The 25,439-nt window shown below is 40.8% G+C and overlaps 1 protein-coding gene across 5 annotated transcripts in view; it reads left to right on the forward strand.

Annotated features, from left to right (window-relative positions):
- The window catches only part of ARSK (arylsulfatase family member K), a 45,460-nt gene extending 25,099 nt beyond the window's left edge, over nucleotides 1-20,361 (forward strand). The window contains exons 7-10 of one of the 5 annotated variants that reach the window (XR_010426574.1): nucleotides 149-373; nucleotides 12,266-12,391; nucleotides 19,006-19,076; nucleotides 19,881-20,361. Coding sequence is in view for 2 of the 5 variants with exons in the window: in XM_064641492.1 (XP_064497562.1) it covers nucleotides 149-373; nucleotides 453-721 (494 nt within the window). In the remaining 3 variants the exon portion in view is untranslated. Of the gene's footprint in view, nucleotides 1-148; nucleotides 374-452; nucleotides 3,296-12,265 lie in introns of those variants that run through there. The other 4 variants (XR_010426575.1, XR_010426573.1, XM_064641493.1 and 1 more) reach the window with 4 other exon arrangements.
- Nucleotides 20,362-25,439: the final 5,078 nt, after the last annotated feature.

Consider the following 25,439-nt stretch of genomic DNA (forward strand, 5'->3'; position numbering starts at 1 on the left):
TTGGTGTTTCTTTGTTCTACAAGAATAATAATTAGGAATGTACATCTTGTTATAAAAATAAAATGTTCAGACAACTGTAGCATTGTGTTAGGCTTTTTTTAATCATGGAAACTGCAATAGCTTTTTGGTTTTATATATCTTTCCTTAGATATAGCAAGAATTCCTGTCCCACAGAACCTCAGTGGATATTCTCTTATACCGCTGCTCCATAAAAAGACTGAGAGTGAAGTGTCGCCAAGAGGACCTCGACCCTCTTGGGTGCTGAGTGAGTTCCATGGGTGCAATGTGAATTCTTCTGTGTATATGCTGCGAACTGGCAAATGGAAATATATCGCGTACTCGGATGGCTGTTCAGTACTGCCACAACTATTTGGTATGTTACAACTTTTATATCCTGACTAACTCATTAATTTAATTAAATACAGTCTTAACTGGCTTTTTGTTTGTTCCAGATCTTACTGCTGATCCAGATGAGCTAACAAATGTTGCCATAAAATTCCCACTAATTGTACATTCCTTGGACAAACTACTCCGTTCTATAGTAAACTATCCAAAGGTTTCTTCTTCTGTTCAGGAGTATAACAAACGACAGTTTATCAGTTGGAAACAAAGTTTGGGTCAGAATTACTCAAGTGTTATTGCGAACCTTAGGTGGCATCAAGACTGGTTAAAGGAACAAAAAAAATATGAGAATGCAATTGACAAATGGCTTGGGGAGTAGACAGAAACAACCTGGATTTAATATGACTGAGGATATGAAAACACTATGCATTTGTAATATTATACTGTATTTCAAGTATTAGAATTATTGTCTTATATAAGCTATTGAAAGTAAAGATTCCCAAACAGTTACTGCTTTGTGTTAGGGAACCAAGAGCATTTTATATAATGCCAGCATAACAAAACTAGTGTTTTAGATGTTATTGTTCTGTAACACTTAAATGAACACAAGAAGGATAATGTGTAAATACTAATTATGTGTATGGAATATTTAGCTGATTACAAAAATACAGAGTATTAAGCATTAAATCTCAATAGGAATTTCCATTTATAAGGACGGAGTAAAGATTATAAAATCTAGTGAAGTAAGCTACCGGTTACAGTGGAATTTGTCAGATTGATTATAGGTCCACATTAAATACACATTCATCTGCCGGGGTTTGGAAGTTGTTAACTCACTTGTCTACCATTGGTTTCTGTGTTGCCATAGTTATTATATTGTCTCCTTGCATTGGCTAGCCAAATGGGAATCCCCTCCTTGGCCCAGCAGACCTTATAAGCTGCGGGAAATTTGAATAAAGGCCCTTCTTTGCTGCTGGATTCCCTGCGTGCTACATGGTCTCTGTCTCCTGGCTTAAGTACCTCCGCCGCCTGTCCCTGCCACAAGGGACGGGTGATGGGGGGGTGATTCCAGCTGTGAAAACCTTCACAGAGTGGCCGGCAGTGACCCCCCCAGAAACCCCTCGAACTGCAACATTCATCCACTTAAGAGAAGCTATAGCAGTTAAAATATAATCAAAAAGTTAATAACGAGTACTGGTCTAACATAGATGCGGTTTATTCAAGTACTTAACTATGTCAGTGTTCCTGTATCATATACATGACTGACTCTCCATCTTTTCAACATCTGACTGCTAACCTCTTGCTTTTAGATCTGGTACTTACCACTCCTTGCTTGTTTAAAATTTCATAATGTGCATAGGCTCCTCATTGCACATGTGGAGGGGAATCTGATCTCTGGTCACGGTTGGAAAATAGAACAAAAAACCAAACCCAAAAATCCTCTAACCAAATCTGTGAGTAGAGTAGTTCTTTGAAAGGTGATAGTGTGATTTGCATAGCATAAGATGAAAACTGCATCTCTGTTATGCAGTTAGATTTTGCAAATAAATGCTTGTTAGGATCCCATTATTAAAAGATGCTTCTGCCCGAATTAAGATGCAAATGAGACCATGTGCCAAAGTCAATAGTATGGTTTTATTTAGCAGTAAATATGAGGTAGAGAGAAAGATAGAAATAGAAAGAGAGAGAGAGAGAGAAAGGGAGAGACAGATTAAGTAGAAAGAAAAAGGTAAAGATATCATCACCACATGGATTCTAACAGGATCTCACTGGTCCTTCTGGTCTTCTCAGTGATGAGAGTCCCAATGTCGTGCTTTTTGGGTACTGCTTTTATGTAGTCCAAGTCCCAGATATTCACAGGGAGTCTCAGATGTTCCCACAACTTGGGATGGCATGAGTGTAAGCAGTTGTTTTCTTTCTCACAGCTTCCACAGTGGAATTTTGTCCAGTGTGCTAATTTCAAACCTTACCTTCATTTATGTCTATAATTAATGCTTTCCTTTCTCACCGTTTTCCACAGTGGGAATCTTTGTTCGAGTAGGTTACCCAGATCTGTCTTACCAGACCTGGTTCTTATCACAAGTTCCAGTAGTGGTGGCTTATTTTACGGAAATTTCCTTCTTTGACAGTGTTTTGAAACAATTCATGGCATTCTTTAAGTCCTGTCAATGCTTTAATGTGCATCAGTGAGTGGAGAACTGAAACCTAAAATATAAACAGAGAAGACAGAATCGAAGCTTACAGGAAGAGTTAACATAAAAATACTATTTCACATTTTTCCAGGGATGTGACGAAAAACTAAAGTAGTTTTGGAAGAAGACAGGATTTAGATAGTAACTCTTCTGCTTAAGGAGAAATATAATTATAGCAGCACTTAAGTTTGCTTATTCTTGATAACAGTGCTTGCTGCTATAGTACCAATTCAGAATGACATACTTAATACATAAATCCTTTTCTAAATCTGTTATTAAATACCTAGCAGTAGCAGTAAGCTAGTAAGACTAAACATAAAAAGGACACATATTTTCTGATGGCTAAGCACTCCACATGCATTCCATAAACAACTTACCACACTGGAATTAGGTATATACTGATGAGGGTTTTAACTATTTTCTGTCTTTGTGTCCACAGGACATTACTGCTAACCTTATACAACTTGCTGCTATGGCAGAATTTTATTTTTTTATTATATATCATAGGCAAGGAGCAAACTAATAGTTAAAAAAGCCTTCAAACTCTGTAGCACATGCCATGATAAATCTGGTTAAAATGAGTTCAGGTAGGCATGAAATTACTTAAAATAAATGGGCTGCATACTTAGAGAAAGTATTTATGTCCATATGAATGTTTGTTCAAGAGGGAGAAGAATAAAGAAATTGATTGCTTTCCAGAGATCTGAACAAAGTGCAATACATTGTACAGAATACAGTAAAATAAAATTACGGTGAACTGGGTGTATTTTGGGTGTTCTTTTTTTAATGCTTGAATGTTTAAAAAATTATTAGGGGAAATTGTATTTTGTCACTTCTGTGGACAGTGCTTTCTTTGAAGACATGAGCTTTTAAGATGCACTAATGTTAGGTTTACAAAAGTGCCATTTTGAGGTACTTTCTGAAATGGAAGAAAAATTGGAAAAAAAACCTTCTTGCAACTACATCTTGTGTCACAGACTGTCTAAAGAAGCCCAGTGCATGGGGCAGGCTTCCAGACAATGCAGGAAACACCGGAGCTACCATGTCAGGAAGTAGGGATGCTTGTTCGCAAGGTGGTACTGTGGTATGTGAGTCAACAGTAGGCACTCAGTATGCCTACATTAGTACTTCTTGTATATAGTCTTCTTAAAATGCTTGTTTAAAAAGAAAATGTTAACTTGTTAAAAGAAAAAACTTTTGACTTTTGCAAGTTATTTGTCATTTATGTGTGAACTTTTGTTCTGAAGAGCAAGAGAGAGAAAGGAAAAGCCCCTAACCACCTTCCTGTATCTGTTGGCAATAAATAATATGTCTATGTTGGTTTAGAACTGAGCTAATTTAAGTGTAAAACAGATGGATTTAACAATACAGTTGTATTCAGTTACTGTGTTAGTTATGCTTATGCATCTGCATTATTGTAACATTAATCAAATGAGGTGTGCAGCATGCAAGGCTGGCCAGGTAACAAAGGAAAAAATCTGTTTTTCAAACATGCCAAGTGAGTTATGCAGTATTAACACTGAAGAGAGACTGTGGAGTGAAAGACTGTGGCTGGAATGCCAGCAGGTTCAAACTTATTGATTAGATGTATTCAGGTCAACACAGCTTTCTGAGACATACCTGAGGCTACCAAGGGCATTGGCCTGGTCAGCTTCTGCTGAGAGAGGTACCATTGTTCTGTTGAACAAAAATGTATTTTTGTAAATACAAGGTCCTCATGGTCACTAAAGAGGTAAGAGACTGCCACTGTAAATTTGCCAAGAAATCACGTAAAAATAACACTCTGCTGCCTTTGTCAGGATAACTAGCCTAGCTGTTAAAAAAAAAAAAAAGGTGAAATCCAGACTTTGAATGCACTTGGACAATGGCCTATCCGATCTACTTTCATGTGGAAATAGAGTCTAGACAAAATTACTGTAAGTTAAGTTCAAAACTGGCTAAAATCAAGCTCAGTTGTAGATTCCAAAAATCAAAAAGTGGGAAGGCTGATAAATAACGTCTGCAAGAATTTTATGTAGTTCTGTTTTTTAGTTCTTTAGTAAGTCTTTTACTTTTTTAGTACTTTGAATGCAGGAGTAGGCACCTTTTTCTTATTAAACATGAGAAAATGCACCTGGGGAGAGCTATCAACCCTTCTGAAAACAGGCTAAAATTCAAAGTAGTCTTGATTAGCTGGATAAAATTATCTGAAATCAATAGGGTCAAATTCATCATGGCTTAGTTAAAGGTCAAAATAAAATGGAAATGGAAAAAATACTAAAATTGTGAACAACAAAATGCCTAGGTTTCAGTTTTGCAGAACAAAAAGCCTCCCATGCCTGGACATTTTAGAGAAACAGAAGCATAATATGTTCAGCATATTATGTTCAACAGTGATGTTCCTGGACGGGGGGTCGTGTGGCTGCTGCCCTCATGGCATGCAGGAGCAGGGACAGCCCCAGGGCCTGGGCCAGATGGGAGAAGCTGCAGCAGTGCCAGGCGTGTGGATAGTTAATTTTGCCACCCGTTTCCATGGACTTTGCTTGGCATGATGGAAGACTGTTCTTTCCCCAAGTGGTTTCTCAAGGATGGGTGAAGGGCATGTTCATCACATGAAACCTCATGGCTTGGTTGCTTCTCTCTGCACTGCAACCAAGAGAAAAGCATGTGTGTGTGGAAATCTTTTGCTGAAATCCTGATCTGAAATGTTCCTGTGGGCCTAGCTGGATTGTAGCACCCTGACATCAACTCTGATTATTAAACAGATCTTATCAAAAGATTCATTTTAGATGGATGAGGCATTTTGTGCTGGAAAAAAAATTACTTTTGACTTTATACATTCTACTCATGGCTAAATAGTCTTTGGACTGTTTTGCTGTTGTCAGATCATTTTTCAAAATACAATGCTTATGAAATGCATAATTTGTCATTTTATCCTGGAAGAGTCTTTACCCACCACTTTTCCAGCAAGCTTTGCTATTTATCAAATCAGAACTATGGGATGGAGCACAGTGGTGCCCATTCTCATTTTTTCTAGTATGCAGCTGATGGTGACTGAGACAGTGATGGTTTGGTAAAGGCGTTCACTGTGAGCTGGAGGTATCTTGCAAAGGAGTTCAGAGGATGAAAAAAGTGACCTGGCAATGCAGCCTGAACATAGCAGTGATTTATGGTGCTGGCTAGCAGTGTTGCTGCTCCCTGACTCAGTGCCCCTATTGCAACTTCTTCAGCGAGGAGACTCTGGTAACGGCCTAGGTAAGAAAACTGGAAGTCCTCAGGAGTAGGGTGTTTCAAGACTCCCTCTTAGGTCTGCAATTTTGGGGTTGTCATGAGAAAGGTAAGGGGGGGTTGCCTGACCCTTAGAGAGGAGAGCTTTTCTTGACCCTTAGTGTTTTATTTGTCTGTCAGTGCCTCAGGTAAGCCAAAACCCTTATGTCCAGCTAGTCTGACAGAGTCCTGTAAGGGGAAATCTTCACTGAACAGATTCACTGGATTAGAGGGTGATTCGACTGCCAACAGTGTGGAGACACCTCGGCGAATCTTCCCAATGCGTTATTTGTTGCTGGCCACTGCTAGCACCTTATAAAGGACTCTAACAGCTTAAGGAATAACACTCTTTAATAATACAAATTATGACAGGTCAATAAGGTTGGTAAGTCATCAGTGATAGTGTCTAACTGCAAAAACGTCATTGGATTTTGAAACATATTGGGTTTCTGTGGCAAGATTTTGGTAGCGGGAGGGGGTACAGGGGTGGCTTCTGTTAGAAGCTGCTAGAAGCTTCCCCTGTGTCTGGTGGAGCCAATGCCAGCTGGCTCCAGGATGGGCTTCCTGCCGCTGGCCAAGGCTGAGCTGATTAGGAATGATAGTAACTCCTCTATGATAACATATTTAAGAATAGAAAGAAAGTTATTGCGCAGATTAAAATTGCAACAAGGAAAGAGCAGAGTGAGAACATGTGAACAGTGTAGACACCAAAGTTGGGAAGAAATCTCCAAATTCCCAAACATCCATGAAGAGCTTCCGCAGAAATGGTAAGAATAAAAGCAAGCTGTTGCAGGCCTTTAGCTCCCCTTGGGCAGCCGATCTCTGCACCACCAGCACTGAGGGAGAGGCGTGTTTCTTCCCAAGGAAAGGGACTGGCATCATCTCTCAGGATCCCAGCTCAGAATTTTGCAGACCATATCCAAAACTGCAAATGTTTCTCTCACACAAAACATGCCAGGACAGAAAGCTGTAGCTGGCCTTTCCCTCTCCCAGACAGCCTATGGTGGGCACCACAAAGGCTTGGGCTAGGTTGCTTCCCCTTACCAAGAAGAAAGGCGCTGTCATCCCCTTTGGGAGCCCGCATCTGAAACTTGCACAGAGCAGGCAAAACTTGAAGAGGTTGGGGGAGGAGTTCCACTCAAAAAATTCGAGGACAGAAAGCATAGTGGGCAAGATGCAAGCAAACATTTTGTCCTAGCACATTTATATGTGTGAGCTGGGGCTGGAAACTTCTCAGTTTACATTCAGACTGCAAGAGTGTGGTAGTACAAGTAGGTCAGAAGAAAGTGTTGAGCAACACTATTGAGTGTAGTTTCTAGGCAGCAGGGGAAGGTTAATGCCAAAGCTAGTTTTTGTTCTAGTATCTTTTTCTTAAGAGAGTATCTGTTGGGCATTTTAAAGTTTGAAGCTGGGATCTGACAGAGTGAAAAAATGTGAGGGTACATAGAGCTGAGAAGGAAGGCGCATAGCCCCAGTGTGTGGCATGTTCATGAAAGGCTGCACGGTGAACAGGAAATTCAGTAGCTGTGTGTTTTTCTGTGTGAGAAGTGTATCAGACTCTGTGAGACTGAAAGTGCTTTATGGTACATCTAGCCGAAAAGAATGTGCAGAGCACCATGGGTTTTACAGTTGACAGGCTGTGAGGGGAAAGTGGCTGCCACTTGACTGACAAGAGCAAAGAAGTTTGCAATTAGAAGGGTGGGTCACTGAAACCTTTCTCTCATGGCACACTTTACATGGTGTAGTTCGAAACATTTCATTTTTGATTTAGCCTGTGAGATTGAGAGTGTGACAGTATGAATAGGTGAGAAGTGTAATGCAGCCATGTGTTTGGTGCAGTTCTCTGGTTGCAGAGGAAAGTGAAAAATCAGTGGTGGCTTTTTGTTCTAGGAGCTTTTGCAGGGATTAGCCCCTGGTTTCTTTCAGGTTAGAAACTGTGATCTGTGAGTGAAAAAATGTTATGGTACATATATCTGAGAAGGAATGTCCATAGACCAAGGATGTAGTTAAAAGCCTGTGATGAGAAAGGCTAATCTAGCAACTAGTTTTGCCCTGACTCTCACCTTCCTTGGGCAGCCAACCAGCTGCACCAGTGGCACTGGGGCCAGGTGCTCTCCATCTCCAGGAGAGACACTGTCATCCTGTTTCAGGAGACAAACTCTGAAATTTGCACACTATCACCACTATTGAAGGCACCATGGGACTGCTCCCCCACAAAATGTTCCAGAACAGAAAGCTGACTGGAGGCCTTTACCTCTCCTGGGCAGCCAGCCTTTCATGAGCACCACCAAGCCTGGTACTAACCGCCTTTCTTGCCAAGGAAAGGCATTCTTATCCCCTTCAGTAACTGGGGGCTTTACCTCCCTTGGGCAGCCTAGCCTCTGCTGCCGCCAAAGCTGGGGCTAGGTGCTTTCCTGCTGAGAAAAGGTATTTCCATCGCCTTTCAGGAGAAAGGTCCCAAAATGTGGATACCTCCCCCAGAAGGGAATGGGGCCGGGGATGCGCTCCCACATTATATCCCCTGGGCAGCCTGTCTCCTATACCAATAATACCAGGGATAAGTCCTTTCCATCCGAAGGTAAGGCGCTCTTATCCATGTTCAGCTCACCCCTGAAGTTGGGATGAAATCTCCAACTCTCCAAACACCTGCAGAGAGCTCACACAGAAATGGTAAGAAAAAAACCAAGCTGTTGCAGGCCTTTAGCTCCCCTTGGAGAGAGGATGCACCAGGGAGAGAGGTGCATTCCTCCCCAAGGAAAGGGACCGACATCATCTCTCAGGATCTCAGAATTTTGCAGACCACATCCAAAATTGCAAGTGTCTAGCAATTTCTCTCACACAAAACACGCCAGGACAGAAAGCTGTAGCTGGCCTTTCCCTCTCCCGGACAGCCTATGGTGGGCACCACAAAGGCTTGGGGTAGGTTGCTTCCCCTTGCCAAGAAGAAAGGCACTGTCATCCCCTTTGGGGATCTGAAACTTGCACAGAGCAGGCAAAACTTGAAGAGGTTCGGGGAGGAGTTACATGAAAAAGGTTCCAGGACAGAAAGCTATTTGTGGCCTTAACCTATCCTGGGCAGCTGGCAGCACCAGTGCTGGGTGCTAGGTGCTTGCCCTTGCCTATGAAAGTCCCTGTCATAATCTCTCAGGAGCCCACTTCCCAAACCTTTATCAGTTTTTCAAGAGAATTCTCCATCATTAGGATTAATTGGCTACCATCAGCTTCAATGCAATTAGATATAAGTATATTAGATATATGCAATTAGATATAAACTTAAACTTAGATATAAACTGAAAATTAGATATAAACTTAAATTAGCCAATAAAATTAGAAGTAACTTCTGCAGCATTTTTGTAACTAGTTATATCAAACTTGTAAAGCAAGCAACTGTGCTTTAGTGAAATAATTGGAAATTAACAGGAAATCAATTCAAGATATTTGATGATCTTTCAAGATATTGATATGCTTTTATATAAATATGCACAAGTGCATTATAGCGGTCCTAAATTATTTGGCATCTATAACACTGACATAAGGGACCAGCTTAGGGCTGTCTGCTTTGTAGTGCAGACTGGATATGCATGTCTGTCTGCTATCTTGAATGATACTTATGCAAATTCAGATTATTTTAGCTGGATCAGGCCAGTAGAAAAAAAAGCCTTAGTCACCTAGCCATTTTTAAGCAGTGTTGTGACATATTGAAACATGAAAAGTGACTGGAAACAATAAATTAAGGAATTACAGAGTCAATATAGGATGAGTGTTTCTGTCTGTATTTATTTTCCTGAAGGAAATCTCTATAGTGCTAGTCTGACAAATCATTGGAGAATACAAAATTACTTTTCTTTGTCAAACAGCTACAGTTCGTCATAATTACATAACAAAAGAAACCTGTTACCCTTATATCAGCCGTGTTGTGATGCATTTGAGCTCTTCTGAAAGTAAAGCCAAAACCAGAATTACTGCTTTGAGGCATCTCCCATGCTTCTGGTGTGGGGAGGTGGCATCCCTGCTGGTGAGGGGGCACACAGAGAACCAGGGCACAGTGTGATCATATGTACTGTGCGTGGGGCTGTTATGGCACTTTGGAAAATGTCAGCTCTTATAAACTTGTTGTACTCCAACAGTTTAGGTCAAAGGGACCATGCACTGGAAGTGGCTAAAAGAAAGGAAATGTGAAGCAAACAATGCAATGCAGATATTAAAAAGTAGAGCAATAGCAGTTGTCCTAAAGAGTACTGTACTGTCCCATTGCCCTTCTCTGTTTGACTTGTCTGAATATAGATAGAGGTGTAATTCAAACAGATTTCACTCATTTTTAAAGATAGGCTGAAGTCAGAAGGCCTTTTGCACAAGTCTTACCAGGCACTCCTAGGTCTTAAGGTACTGGATATGTGACAACATCTGTTAATATAAACTTAGAGAATTTTCCATTTATGCTTTTATATGACTTATTAGTATGAGGGAATGTGAGAGGAAAGTTTTTTCAGCATATGAACTAAGTTTGAAATCCACTAACTAAATTCTTTAGAATCAGCACAAAACTATGCATGAAGAACTCTAATCAGAAGTAAGAGAGTGTGTGTGTGTGTGTGTGTGTGTGTGTGTTTGTGAAGTTAAAGTCAAACAGTTGTTTGGTTAAAGCCTTCGGCTTATTCCTTTCAATCAGAAAGGAACCTATTCTAGTTCAGATTTGTAGTTTTTTAAGTCAATCCTAGCAATCCTGAATGTGAATAACTTAAAATGCAACATGAAAAAAGGCAAGTGACTAAAATAATAATTTAATTCATTTTTACATATTAGGTTAAAAAATAGCCTCTTAATCTTGTATTATACATGTTCAACTAGGTCTCAATTTTCTTGGTATATGTAGGAGAGAATTCAAATAAGAGATATTAGCTCAACAGGGAAATAAAAGGAAACATGTTATGCGTACTTTCAAAGACAACTTTTATGAAGAGATTCTTTGGATAGTTGCTCTTGAACGTAATAAATAGTAAAAAAATTTCAGATCTTTAGATCAGTATTTCAGGCCTCAAACTAATGTTTTATTTTTCGTGGACTTGCTTTTTGAATGTACTGTGTCATTGTTCTCTCTTTGTTTTCACAATCAGCTGTTTCATGTAGGGCAGCTGTTTCTCATAATTGGCTGTATCTTGTAGCTATTTTTCAAGGATATAGGGGCCTTACCGAGAGAACTGGGTAGACTACAGACATGGGCAACCACCAACCACTTGAAATTTAACAAGAGCAATTGCTGAATTCTCCATCTGGGATGGGGTAATCCTGAGTGTATGTGCAAACTGGGGGATGAGAGGCTGGAGAACAGCCTCAGAGTAAGGGACCTGGTCAGTGGCAAGTTGACTGTGAATGAGCAGTGTGCCCTGGCAGCCAGGAGGGCCAACTGTGCACTGAGGTGCATCAGGCAAACTGTTGCCAGCTGTGCCGAGGGAGGTGATTCTCCTATTCTACTCTGCACTGATTGTCTCCACTTCAAGTACTGCTTACAGTTTGAGCGCCTCAATACAATCAGACTCTAGAGTGTGTCCAGAGGAAAGGGTCCCAGATGGTGAAGGGCCTTGAGGGCAAGACTTCTGAGGAGTGGCTGAGGTTACTTGGTTTGTTTAGCTAGGAGAAGCACAGGCATGACCCCCATCACAGCATACAGCTTCCTCAAGTGGTGCAGGAAGGGGGAAGCTGCTGATCTCCTCTCTCTGGGGACCAGCAACAGGACACAAGTAAAGAGAATAAAGAAGCTGCTTCGAGGGAAACTCAGATTGGACGTTAGGAAAAGGTTCTTCACCCAGAGGATGTTTAGTCACTGGAACAGATTCCCCAGGGAATTGGTCACAGCACCAAGTCTGTCAGAGTTCAAGGAGCATCTGATGATGCTCTTAGTCATATGGTTTAGTTTTAGGTTGTTCTAGCAGGGATTGGCAGTTGGACTCAGTGATCCTTATGGGTCCCTTCTAACTTAAATATTATACAATTTTTTTGTTTTACCTTTTACTTTTCCATAAAATGTTTAGGCTGAATCTACTAATCTATAGATTGGTCATATTAAAATAAGAAAAACCCCACAACTTCCGAAGCATGACTAGTTATAAATTTCAGTCTAAAAATTTTGTTTTCATGTCAGTCATCTGTAGAGTAGCTTGAAAATCATGAGCCTGTTGTAAAAGCCTAGTCTGCCCATTTCTTTTAAAAAATGTATCTGTGTTAAAATTTAAGCAATGAAATTCTGTTTAGTTTTTTTTTTTTTAGTAAGATGGCTTGGACCACAAACAATATAGTGTTTAGAGCAGTGTCAGAAGTATAAAAGCATGTCATTTTAGAAACAATGTTGTCTTTCCAACTTCATAATAACAAATGTGTTATGTCTCTGTGATTGTTTTCTAGTGTTCTGTAGTGCACTGTTTTTCACTTGCTATTGTGTTCAGAATTTAGACCAGCTTTTAAGTATTGCTTGTCTTCTCTCTTTGCAGGGGCACTTAATCCAAGAAGGCATTGAAGGAGCAAAGAAACAGCTGAATGTCTTAAACCCAAAGAGGACAATTTCGTTCATCTGCCAGAAGGCAAACCAGTAAACCTTAATGATTCAACAAAACCATGTGGTTTTTTTTCATCTCCTGGAGCTCTTTGTACTAGCATGTATCATGCATCATTTGATATATGATACTTGTGTGTGTGTGTACTGGGTCTGGCTGGGATGGAGTTAATTTTCTTCATAGCAGATCTTATGGTGCTGTGTTTCAGATTTCCAATGAAAACAGTGAACGTAACATACTGTTTTAGCTATTTCTGAATGGTCCTGGCACAGCATCAAAGCCTTCTCTGTTTCTTGCTCTGCTCCCCCAGTGAATAGATTAGGGCTGTGCAAGATGTTGGGAGGGGACACAACTAAAAAAATACCCTGAACTAACCGGAGCTATTCCATGCTATATAATGGTCATGCTGAGCAATAAAATAGAGAAGAGAGGATTTAGGGAGATTGGCCCTGTTTTGTTTGGGAATCCTTCCCCTTTCCTTTCCTCTTCCCCTTTCCCCTTCCCCTTCCCTTCCCCTTAGTTTATTAATTTATTTTTTTTCTTGACCTACAAATGCTCTTGCTTTTATCTTGATATTCTTCTTTCCCTGTCCCACTCACTGCAGGGGTGTGGGAGAAGTGAGCAAGTAGCTGTATTATACCTAACTGCCTGTCAGCAGAACATGTGTAGCTAATTGGGATTGGAACTGAATGCTAAAACCATACACAATGATTTAAATTTGTTTATGTTACGTGATCATTTAACCAGTCATGCAAAAAAGAGAAGGCTATTTTAGAGCTTTAAGGAAAACTCGTGCATCCAAATGCTAACGATCATTTAGAGATCTTAGCACATGTGGAACAAGACCAAAGGTAGTTGTCACCTTTTCTGCCCCTGAGTGTGCAGAGTTAAAAAATTCAGTGAAGACTGTCAGGATTTCAGACACAATTTTATGTCTTTCTTCCATTCACATTGTAGGTAGCACCTTAGAAATTTTTTATATTGATGGAGTCAAAAATACACCTGTGATGGAGGATGCCAATGATTTGATAACAGAAACAAGAAAAATTCACAATAGTTCCTATTTTTGATATCTTGTAGAGTTGTCATGGTTGTAGCTCTCATTTTAATCGGAATTATTTCTTATAGTTTTAATTGAAATAGAGGAAATGACTGTTACTCATTGAGTTACTGGAATGTGAGATACTTCTGCCTAGTTGATTGTGCATATGACAACACATAACTCTGTGTAGTTGCCTTCTGAGGAAGTGTTTCATGGAAGTTCGGGAAGTGAAAGTTAGGGAGAAAGGTGGTACATTGCAAGAATTCACACTTAAAGGATGCAGAGCTAGTATAACTACTTCTGCTTTCTGGCCTCTAAGGCAGAGGAGGTAAGTAAAGGCAACTGAATTTTGGTTACTGTTAGCAGCTGCCTAGATGAGGAAAAATTCTGGATTGTTCACTATACTGACAGCGAAATGAGTGACTTCAGGTTGAAGTTTAAGTGTAAGGCACAGAAAAATCCTGTCAGCCCTCTGCACTAAGTGCAGGTCAGATCCAAATTTTTGGCTGTAGATCAGTGACAGTCTTTGGGAATTAAGTTTTAGCAGTTAGGGGTGGCTGGAAAAATGGAAATATTGCACCTATTTTTAAAAAGGGTAGGACGTAGTACCCTGGGAGTACATCTGTTCCAGTGCCTCACCACCCTCACAATGAAGAATTTTGTCATAAAATGTATTCTAAACCTACATGCTTGTCTTATCACATGCCCTCATAAGACTCTGGCCTCAGGGAGCTGCCAGCTCATGGGCTTGGCTAGGAGTTTTCCTTAAATTTATAGATATAAGGTTCTTTAATACCTCAAGATAAGCCACGTGCTTGTTCCCAAGGGATTTCTTTATTAAGTTAGGGGAGCAAATAAGGGAACTTGGTCAAAGTTCAAAAGGACACCACACAAGCTAGACAAAAATGTTCCACCACAATACTAACTCGGCATACACTATTAATCCACAACACTTAAGGCAAAATCCAACCAGTTCCACAACACTTACATCAAGATCCAATCCCTCCAGCTCCAAGCCACCCTAAACATCAAGAAAGGAGCAAAGAAACAGAAGCAGAGGAGCAAGAAGAGAGAAGGAGAGAAGGGAGAGATAGCTGCCACTGAAGCCTTGTAGAAGACTGGCTCGCACAAGTCCAAGTGGCAGGGCTGCAACATGAGGCAAACACGTGCCTGTGTTTTTATCTGCTCTGGTGTCTATGGCCAACCCCTCCAGATGGGGTTTCTGACCCACCAGCCACTCTGGGGTTCTAGGCCAGGGTGAGGGGCAGTGTTCTCACCATCCCTGCCAATCTGAGGCTGGGTTAGGGGCTCCAGGAGTTGTGGTGTGTTATAGTTTGCCCAGGCTTTTGTGACTGACGGCTATTCCGGAGTTTCCCCATGTCAGTTCCAGGGGCCTACCATGAGGGATATGACGCCACCCCACCTCCGTGAGGATCGACCCATCCCTTCCCCCTCCACACCACCCCCTGCCCCAAGGTGGTTCTGACCCAGTAATAACTGATGTCTAACTGCCCTTCTAAAAACTCCCTCTCCTGTTCTCTTGTAGCCCCCTTTATGTATTGGAAAGTGCTAGAAAGTCTCCCTGGAGCCTTCTATGCTCCAGGCTCAACAGTCCCAACTCTCACCTCCTAAAGCTAAGCTAAGGCACATGGACGATAAGGAGGTCATCCAAGACAGCCATCACAGCTTCACCAAGGGCAACTCCTGCCTGACCAATCTAGTGGCCTTCTACAGTAGAGTGATCACATTAGGAGGCAAGAATTTGATAGGTGGACTCTTTGGTGGATGAGGAATTGTTTGGATGGTTGCATCCAGAGGGTAGTAGTCAACAGCTCAATGTCCAGATGGAGGTCAGTGACAAGTGGTGTCCCTCAGGGCTCAGTATTCAAAATCTTCACCAATGACAGACAGTAAGATTGAGTGCACCCTCAGCAATTTTACACGACATAATCTTCATGGTCCAGCTGACACACCTGAGAGACAGGATACCATCCAGAAGGACCTGGATAAGCTTGAGAAATGTGCCAATGGGAACATCAGGAAGTTCAACAAGGCCAAGTGCAAGATGATGCACCTGGGTTGGAGCAACACCCAATCTCCATATAGGCTGGGGGATGAACAGATCGAGAGCAGCTCTGCTGAGAAGGACTTTGGTGAATGAGAGCCTGGACATGAGCCAGCAATATGAGCTTGCAACACAGAAAGCCAGCCACATCCTATGCTGCATCAAAAGCAGAATGACCAGCAGTTGTTAAGGGAGGTGACTCTGCACCTCTACTCTCCTCTAGTGAGAGAGGTACCTGGAGTACTGCATCCATTTCTGGGGGCCTCAGCACAGGCAAGACCAGTTGGAGTGTGTCCAGAGAAGGCCACAAAGATATTCTGAGTAATGGAACAGCCCTCCTATGGGGAAAGACTGAGAGAGTTAGAGTTCAGCCTTGGAGAAGGAAGGTTCTGGAGGGGCCTTTCTGACACTTTCAATATTTTGAGCCGGGCTATAAGAAAGATGGGGACAAATTTTTTGTCCACTCCTGTTGCAATAGGAAAAGGGGTAATGGTTTCAAACTAGAGGAGTCTGGTGAGACCAGCTTTCCCAGAGAGGTTATGGATGCTCCATCCCTGGAAACATTCAAAATCAGGTTGGACAGGGCTCTGAGAAACCTAATCTACTTAAAGATGTTCCTGATTGATTACTGGGGGTTTGGAGGAGATGACCTTTAAAGGTGACTTCCAAGTCCAACCATTCTGTGATTCTCAGAATAATACATCAACATTTTAGTAGATATTGAGTATTTGTTATGTTATTGAGGCCCTTACCACTCTGAAATATTTGCATAGATAAATAGAAGTGGTACTGTGAAAATGAAAAGTGATTTGGAAAATATTTGTAAAAATTGTATAGTAGGTATATATATATAGTGTATATGCAGTGTGTGTGCTTCTAAATCTACCCCCCACAGGATAGCTCTATGGGAATTCTCTGTTGTGGGCACTGTCAACCTGCTAGGGCTTTAATTCATAATGTTTTAACTTGCTGCCAATCTCATAGGGTGTTTGGGAAAAGGCCTTGATCAACTAAGCAGTCCTTATAGCTGTGCAGGACTCAAACCAAAACTTGATTATTTGTATGAATTGCTCATTAGTGGCAAAGGTAGAAGGGAAACACAAATCTTGAGGAAGAAAAGAATGACTACTACAAAACTATTTATTAGAATAAGCAGAATTATGTTGCTATGGTTGTTTATAAATTTAACTCTCCACAGACACTGACAGATTTATTCTAACCATTGTCTGGACATTTTAAGCCTTTCTTATAGGAAAATATTAAAATTAAATTAACCTACCTGCTGTCAGGTATACTTACAAAAAACCCCAACCCAATCCAAGAACATGAAACACAACAAAGAAATTCAATCAAACTCCCCCTTCACCCCTCCCAAAGACCCTCCTTCCCCCAAACCACAAAACCTACCAAGAACAATTTAATGGACTCCTACTTGATGCATGTTGAAAATCTGTACAACAATTTTGAGGAAAGTGAGTTACTTTTTTTCCCTGCTTCAGAACTGATTGGTGATGGGAGAGTTTTTTTCAAACTTTTTTCTCCCTGGTGTAGGGAGGCGTACTTGAGAATATAGCAATGTCAGGCTCTTACTTTTTATTTTACTCTTATGGAAGAGTAAATAATAGCCATGCTTGTCAACATATTGTATTGTTGAGAACTCCTTTTAAAAAAAATATTAATTGTGATATTGTAGCTAAGATCATAGCTGTGTTTTAAAATTATTTTTTATCAGTACTGTTGTGGTTTGGAACTGGCTTCCTGCCAAGTCTCCAACACCACAGTAAAAGCTTCCTCCCCAAAAAAACCAAGGGAAAAGAGAGAAAAAAAAAAACCAAGAGACCTGAAATAAGAGAGCTAAAGCAATATATAAATATATTTACAATTCCATTACATTTATATACAGTAACAAAGACTATATACACATGAGAAAGAAACCCCCAACACCCCCAAAGGGAAAGGGAAAAGGGACAAAACAAAAAAAAACATAAAAACACATATACACACTCAATAAAGAACTAGCCAAAGAAAATCTTAATACTTTCCTCGAGATAGCACAATCGCACCAAACACCACCACCACGCTACCAGACCCCGGATCGGCAGAAACAACAGGCCCCATAGGCCCGACCAGGCCTCAGCTCCCCCACAGGAGCGAGACCGGCTGCCGGAGTCTGCTGTCTCCAAACCTCGCCGGAAGAGAAGAGAGGAAGAGGCTTCTCTCTCTGTCTATTTATATGTTTGATTACGTGAAGGAATAGGATGGAATACTTCCTTCCTTCCTTCCTGGTTGCCAGGAAGGAAGGCCTAGACTCAAAACCATTACAGGCACTTTCATGTGTTTGTTGCAGAAATCCCAGCTGGTTGTCTTAGTAACACTACTCTGTAGCAGCAAATGAATGCTACTTCCTGAGATTCCTTTTATCATTTGGTTTAAAAACACTGTGCTTGAGAGTGAAGAACAGTAGCAACAGGAAAACTTGAGAAATGTGGTTTACTCACAGCTCTTACCAGAAGTATGAAATGTGTACACAGTAAAGGAATAAAGTGTTCTTTGCATGTTTACCTTCAAGTTAGAGGAAATGGAATTGCATTCATTTGACTAAGCATATCTATCTCGTATGCTTAGCAGATGTTAAAATGCAACATGCCTTCACATCTGGAAAATGTGAAGGTACAACATGCCCAGACAAATAGTCTGCAATAGTTATATATACAGGTTTATTGTGTGCCTACCTACATTCAAAATTTGGAGCCTTACTGGAAACAGATATATGTACTTTTGGAAGAGATTCTTTACTGTGAGGTTGGTGAAGCACTGGATCATGGTGCCCAGAGAAACTGTGGATGCCCCATCCCTGGAGCAACCTGGTCTACTGAAAGATGTCCCTGCGCATAACAGGGGTGTTGGAACTAGATTATCTTTAAGGTCTCTTACAATCCAAACCATTTTATGATCCTATGACCCTATATGGAACCTGTATTGAGTTGGTATCCTTTTTACTTTAGAACAGATTTCCTATGTGTAATAGACTCAAATGGTTAATGGCTTAAACATTGTTAAGATCACAAAAAGACTTTTGTCCACTGTAGCAACCTGCAAAGAAACAACTGCTCATGTACAGAAGCCCATCCCTCCCTGAATATGCCCACTAATTTGGACTGTGAAAGGACCTTAAAGTAAGATAAGGGGTACTATTGTCCAGCTATCCCAGGTGCATACCTGAAGCTACAAACTGAATTTCCAGATAAGAGGCCGATAAGAGGCAAATCCTTCAAGGTGGGATAGTCCTTCTTATCGTGCCAATGTTCTCCCTTACGTGATGACTCAGCTGTGAAAACCCCTCCTGGGAACACCAAAGACATTCACACCTAGCCTGAGCTATTCACCTCAGATGATGGATCACACTGGGCCATGATTGATTCAATTATGTTGATGTATTAGATACAACATCTTAGAAGGTGTGAAAGACTCATGAAATGTCCCACTGTCCAGTATTACATTATCCAGGGTAGGTACAGGAGGCATTTCCACCTAGCCTCCACACAATATAAACTCCACCACTCCTTGCAGGTACAGTCTGCAGCCACCAAGAAGACCAGAAGAGGAGGAGCAATGAGATGTCATTGGAATCTACAGTGATGGTATCTTTTTCTTCTACTTAATCTATTTCTCTGTCACTTTCTTTCTCTCTCTTCCCCTCTCACTTTCCCCTATCTCTCTATCATTCCGTGAAACCCTCAAATATTGTTAAACTAAATCCATACTATTGATTTCAGCAATTTTTCGGCAATTACGTATTCTGGACATAGAAACTGTCAAACACAATTTTTTAGATGAACACAGTGAATTAAAATGCTAGAAAGGGAAATGTCATTAAAAAGGTTTCTACTAAAGAGTAACACTAGTGTGAAATCTATTTTACTGGAAACTATGGATGGACAAGAAGAGTAAAGAAAGAGGTACAAGGGGAAGGAAAGAGAAAACAAAAAGATCTTGAGATAGAAAAAAATGATTGAAAAGCAAGAAGGTGAGAGAAATTTGCCAAAGATACCAAGCGTCTAGTCTATTTTACTGGTATTTTTGCCACCTCGCCACATCTGCATTGAGAGGTTGTACTGGGATGAAAGAGAAGAAAGTTCTTATTTCTTTGAATAGATGCAGATGTGTATCAGATAACTCTGACTAAATTAAATAATGACAAGGCTGCAGTAGGTGAACTTTGAAAGTTTTTTTCAAAAGACCTTGTATTATTTTGATATTTTTAATAATTTGGTATTTGGTAACTTTGGTATTCTTCTCAGAAAGCCATTTCTAAATTGCTATCTAAAAATAAGAGTTGGTATCCTTTTTAATTCTTACCCTACCTTAGTGTCACGATTAAAGTAGGTTTTGTATTTTATTCCCTTTTTATTCCAACACTGTTTTGGATAAACTTTTCCTTTAAGAGTGACACCTTTGCCACAGCTGGGTGGGGCAGGGGGATGGAGCATGCCATGGTAGTCCTGGCTGCCTGGGCGGAACCAGAACTCTCACCACCTCAGAGCCATCTTTCTTCCCCAGTGCGGGAGAAATAAAAGGAAGCAGGCACATAAGCCCTACCAGCCATGTGGCTCCATACATGAGTGGAGAAACAGTACGGAGCTGAGCCCAGCCAAGCTGTGCAGAGCCCAAACCCTTGCAGAGCTGTGTAGAGTGCAGCCCAGTGGAGCAGGAGATCAGCATTTCTTCGGAATCTTCTTTGCCACAATACTTTTTCTTTGTTCTCCTAGAGAGGGCGGGGCTGATGAAGAGAGCATGTGTTGGTCACCATTTTTGTATGTGTACAAAAGGGGGAGGAGACTGGAAGTACTCTCTGTTGTTTACCATTTTGGTTTTGTGTTGTTGCTTCTTTATTTCTTGTCAGTAAACTTATTTTTTCACCTGTAACTCCTCGCATTTTGTCTCGGTATTGTTGATGAAGGAGATATTTTTTTAAAAAAAGGAGAGGTGATCTGTTTGTTGGAGTCTCTGCCCCAGTATTTGCCTTTAAACTAAGACACTTAGACATATAGCATCTCCTGAAAATAGTTTATTCAGTTTCTAATCTGTGACAATCACTGCTTTGTTGTGTAATAGTGCTGTGGTTTAGGAATGGTATTCCCCAGCTTAGTGTTCCCTCAGAAACACCCCAGAGAGCATGCGTTGCAACGTGTTGCAATGCATTGCTTGCTCACTTTCCCCCTGTGTCATCCCTGTGGCAGGGTGGCGAGGAGAAATGGAGGCAGAAAAAGGGTTGAGATAAGAACAAATTATTTGAAACAGCGATGAAATGAGAAAAACACCCAGTATCAACAGTAGTAATAACAGTGTGTGCAAGATAAACAAATGATTCGCATGTAATTTCTCACCACGTAGAACCCACATCAAACTGAAAAGACCAAGAAACGCATCCCTCTCCATGATCCCTCTGCACGACGTAAGGTGGTACACAATAACCCCAGAGTGCTAGCCATTTTCCTCCTGGATGCTGCAAAAGTTAACCCTGTCTTAGCTGGGACCAGGATATTATCCACCCCTTATTCTATACCATCTACATCATGCCCAGAGCCTACACCTTCCAACTACACACACACACACACACACACACACATATATTTATGTATGTATATAAACACACAAAAGCATGAATATTATTCCTTTAGCCAATAGCTGTCCCTCCAGAACATCTGTTGAGTTCATTTAGTCCATGCCTGTGGGTTCTGTCCATCCTAGATGTCTTTCAGGACAGGAGGGCTGGTGTGCTGTCAGCTGTTTGCAAGCTGCATCAGGAGCTCAGGACTGGTATATCTGGAACAATTCATACTCACTGTCCATGGTAGTTACAGCATCCACTAGCAGTGTCATTCAGAATCCAAGATCATACAATTCAACATAGCAGACTGTTCTCACCCAAAAATCAAATCCCTTTGAGGTACTCATCATGTTTCCTCATCCTTCTGTGCTACCCAAAAAGTGTACCTTGGTCCTTGAGCAAAAACAATCCCACAGATGGGTTTGCCTTTGTTTGAGGCAGGACTAATCCAAAGTGTTTTTCCTAACATATTTCTCATATGCACCATGGAGACTTTATCACCTTCTGTGGTATGCAAAGGTTTTGATTGGGCAGAGCCAGGTCAACCGGTAGAACCAGATGATCTTTGCTAAATGTAGATCCCAATGTTTGAGGGTCCCACCTTAACACTCCATTGTACTGTTTAGTTTTCAGATGTTGGTGCATGATAGGGAGTATGATATACCCGCTCAATACTATGCTCTTTGGCCAAGGTCTGATGAAGCTATTTAGGAAGTGAATCCTCTTGTCTGACTCAACTCTTTCTGGGGTACTATGTCGCTACAGGACTTACACTTTTCAAGGATCAAGATGGTGCTCCAGGCAGTGACATGAGGGACAGGGGAGGTCTTCAGCCATCCAATGGTTGCTTCTACCATCATAAGCACATAGTGCTTTCCTTGGTGGGTTTGCAGGAGTGTGATATAACCAATGTGCCAGGCCTCCCCATATTTATATTTTGACCATTGTTCAACATATTACAGAAGTATGGCCTGCTCGATTTCAGCACATGTTTCACAGCTATGGATAACCTGGGAAATAGTGCATGGTTAAGTCGACCCCTCAATCATGAGCCCATCTGTCCATTGTGTCTCTTCCCTGATGACCTGAGGTGTCATCACCAAGCCAGCAATATTCACCCTTATGTTGCCAGTCCAGATCCACCTGAGACACTTTAATCTTGGGAGCCCAATCCACCTGTCCATTGTTGCAATGTTCTTCAGTAGCCTGACTCTCAGGTACGTGTGCATCTACATGACGTACTTTTACAATCAACTTCTCTACTTAGGCAGTGATATCTTGCCACAATTCAGCAGCCCACGTGGGTTTACCTCTCTGCTGCCAATTTGTCTTTTTCCATCATTTTGCCACCCCCACAAAGCATTTTCCATCATCCATGAGTCAGTGCAGACATAGAGTGCTGGCCATTTCTCTCATTCAGCAATACCCAAAAGCCAGCTGGATGACTTTCAGCTCTGCAACCTGACTTGATCCACCTTGTCCCTCAATAGCTGACACTTGCCTCCTAAGACTCCAAACATCAGCTTTTCATTTTCCGTGTATCCCTAGATTACGGCAGGAATGTCAGTAAAGAGAGCATATTGCTTTTCATTTTCTGGTTGCTGGGTAGGGCCTGGTCACCATGTGTTACTTTTTCCTCTCCGCTGATGATGATAGTTTAAAATTTTCCTTTTTGAGACAGTTTGTGATGACTTGCAAGATCCTTGGTTGACTGGGGTTTCCTGTTTGAGCTTGTTGTGTGATTAATGCAACCCACTTACTCCACATAGCATCAGTTGCGTGATGTATAGAAAGGACTTTGCCCTTCATGAGCTACCAGTATTTCTTTTTCAGCTGGAGTGTAACAAGCCTCAAATACTTTGTACTGCTGGCTCCAGAACCCTACGGGGTCATCCTCGACTCTCCCCTGGTGCTTTTTGCCAGAGACTCCAGGAAGGATCATTCTCCCCAGCTGCAGTGTAGAGAACATTTTTCATATCTAATCATAGAATCATTGAATCAGTTGGGTTTGAAGGGACCTCTGAGATCATCAAGTCCAACCTTTGATCCAACACCCCATGGTTACCAGACCATGGCACTAAGTGCCACATCCAGTCTCATCTTAAAAACCTCCAGGGATGGAGAATCCACCACTTCCCTGGGCAGCCCATTCCAATGCCTGATTACCCCCTCTGTAAAGAATTTCTTCCCAATATCCAACCTAAACCTCCCCTGGCACAGTTTAAGACCATACCCTCTTGTCTTACTGAGAGCTGCCTGGGAGAAGAGACCGACGCCCACCTGGCTACAACCTCTTTTCAGGAGTTGTAGAGAGTGATGAGGATTCCCCTGAGCCTCCTCTTCTCCAGGCTCCTCTTCTTTTGTCCTGTCTTGACTGGCCCAAGGGCTACTGCATGAACAATATCCTGTGTAATTTATTGAAAAGCTTGTTGTTCAGGACCCCACTTAAAATTGTTCCTTGTCACTTGATAGAGGGGGTTTACAATCTGACTCTAATCTGGAATATGCATCCTCCAAAAACCCACAGTGGAAGTATGAAAGACAAATTATAAACAGAAAGCTGTACTTATTAGTGTGATGTTTAAAGATGTTGCATTATCTGTTGATCTAGAAGAGTATTTGGAAAGATTTGTGTTTTTAGGGAGACTAGAACTTTATAAATGTTGCTGAAAATGACAATTAATACATGATTAGTTACATACCTGAAGGTGCTGACTTCACATAAGGGTCATCTTCTGTAATGTCTGAGAATTTAATTCTACTTTCTTTTGCATGCCTGAGAGTTGCAAAGTTAAGTACTATTTTTTTTAATTATTATTTGTTTTGAGTTTATGATTAGCTTGCATTTCCACAGTGCATAGATTTGGCACTGCGAGAAGGTAAAATCCAGTGCAACGAATACAGTAAGAGTTATATCAGGACTTTTCAGTGTTTTGTTACTCTTGATGAGATACTAAAATTACTAACATAGTTTTTTGCATCAGAAAAAAAGAACTGGGAACTGATGACAAGAAGGAGAAGAAAGGATTCAGAAAACGTAATTGGATGAGGATTCTAGACATGACACACAGTGAACAACAATGGAGAAACACTAGAAAAAAAATGGAGCAAAAAGAGCAAGAAATATTTAGTGTAGTGGTTCTTAGTTAAGTATGGTATGTTAACTCTACCTGAAAAGGAAAATCTGACTATCTAGATGCTAAATAAGCAATATAAATTAGGTAGAATAAAATAATACTTATTTTCCTTTTTACTATTCGATTAAATGTGTAATATAACCCTGCAAAATAATGCAAAGAGATAATAAGTGCATCTGTTTGTTTGTTAAGGTCCAAGAGGAGATGTTCCTCAAGTATAGACCTAAATCTGAAAAGGGATGCTGGGGGGAAAAAATTCACAGTTACTGCCTACTTCATAACATATCTTTTCCATGGGGAAAAATTGTCTTTTGTCATGTTAACAATTAGTGAAATCATAATATCTATGGTACAATCTGCCAAAATGTGTTGGGCAACTTTGTAGATATTTCTGATCAGTAGTAAACAATCAATAAAATAGGAACATCCAGTACCTACTTTGAAAGGAGAACAGAAGTTGCATGTGTGTATATGTCCCATTAATTTTGCATCTTAACACCTATGTACCTTGTTACTGTATGTCTGTGTACAGTCAGAATGTTTAGTAATCAGGTATTTGATATGATTGCTTATTATTGTCATATATATGTACTAATTTGGAAAAAAGTGGAAAAGCTTCCTAAAGTCTTGCAGTTCAAAACTGTTTTTGAGCCTTCCCTTGGAATATCTGTCTACTCCTCATCGGGCTGCATGTCTTGTTACTCCTTTAACTTCAGGCTTGAAAGAACATGCACACATAAAAGGTTAAGGGGACATGAAAGAATCAACAGTTAAATCTGGTCTACTCTGAAAGATATTCTGTCCCCATCCTATCCCCACCCCAACAGGGTGACCTAAGTGAAATAAATACTTACTATGGTTAATCAGAATTCTTCTATAGGTAACTTTAAAAGTGTGGAATTTGATTGCTAAGAAAACTTTTTGTAAATACGAAAATATGTATTTGAAACACCTGTTATTTTTCATGAGAAAACCAAGTGCCTCAAAATATGATCCCTTCCAGCTCAGGGTATTCTATAACTCTATGATTCTATGACCTAGGGGAAAATACATGGTATACAAGTGAGAATGTAGTCTCACTTGGTCTTGGTCTTCACCACCTTTTTAGCAAAACTTTAGGATAGAGTCAGGGAAGAGAAAGCTTTTCCCTGCTTATGTAACTCTGTGGAAACAGTGGGTAAAGAACCATGGTAGCTTACACTTGCTCTTGAAATCAAGTTACTTGATTGCATGAGAGGTAAGTGGTTAGTGAAACT

This window comes from Pseudopipra pipra, chromosome Z (genome assembly GCF_036250125.1).
Source record: "Pseudopipra pipra isolate bDixPip1 chromosome Z, bDixPip1.hap1, whole genome shotgun sequence".
Classification (NCBI taxonomy): Eukaryota; Metazoa; Chordata; class Aves; order Passeriformes; family Pipridae; genus Pseudopipra; species Pseudopipra pipra.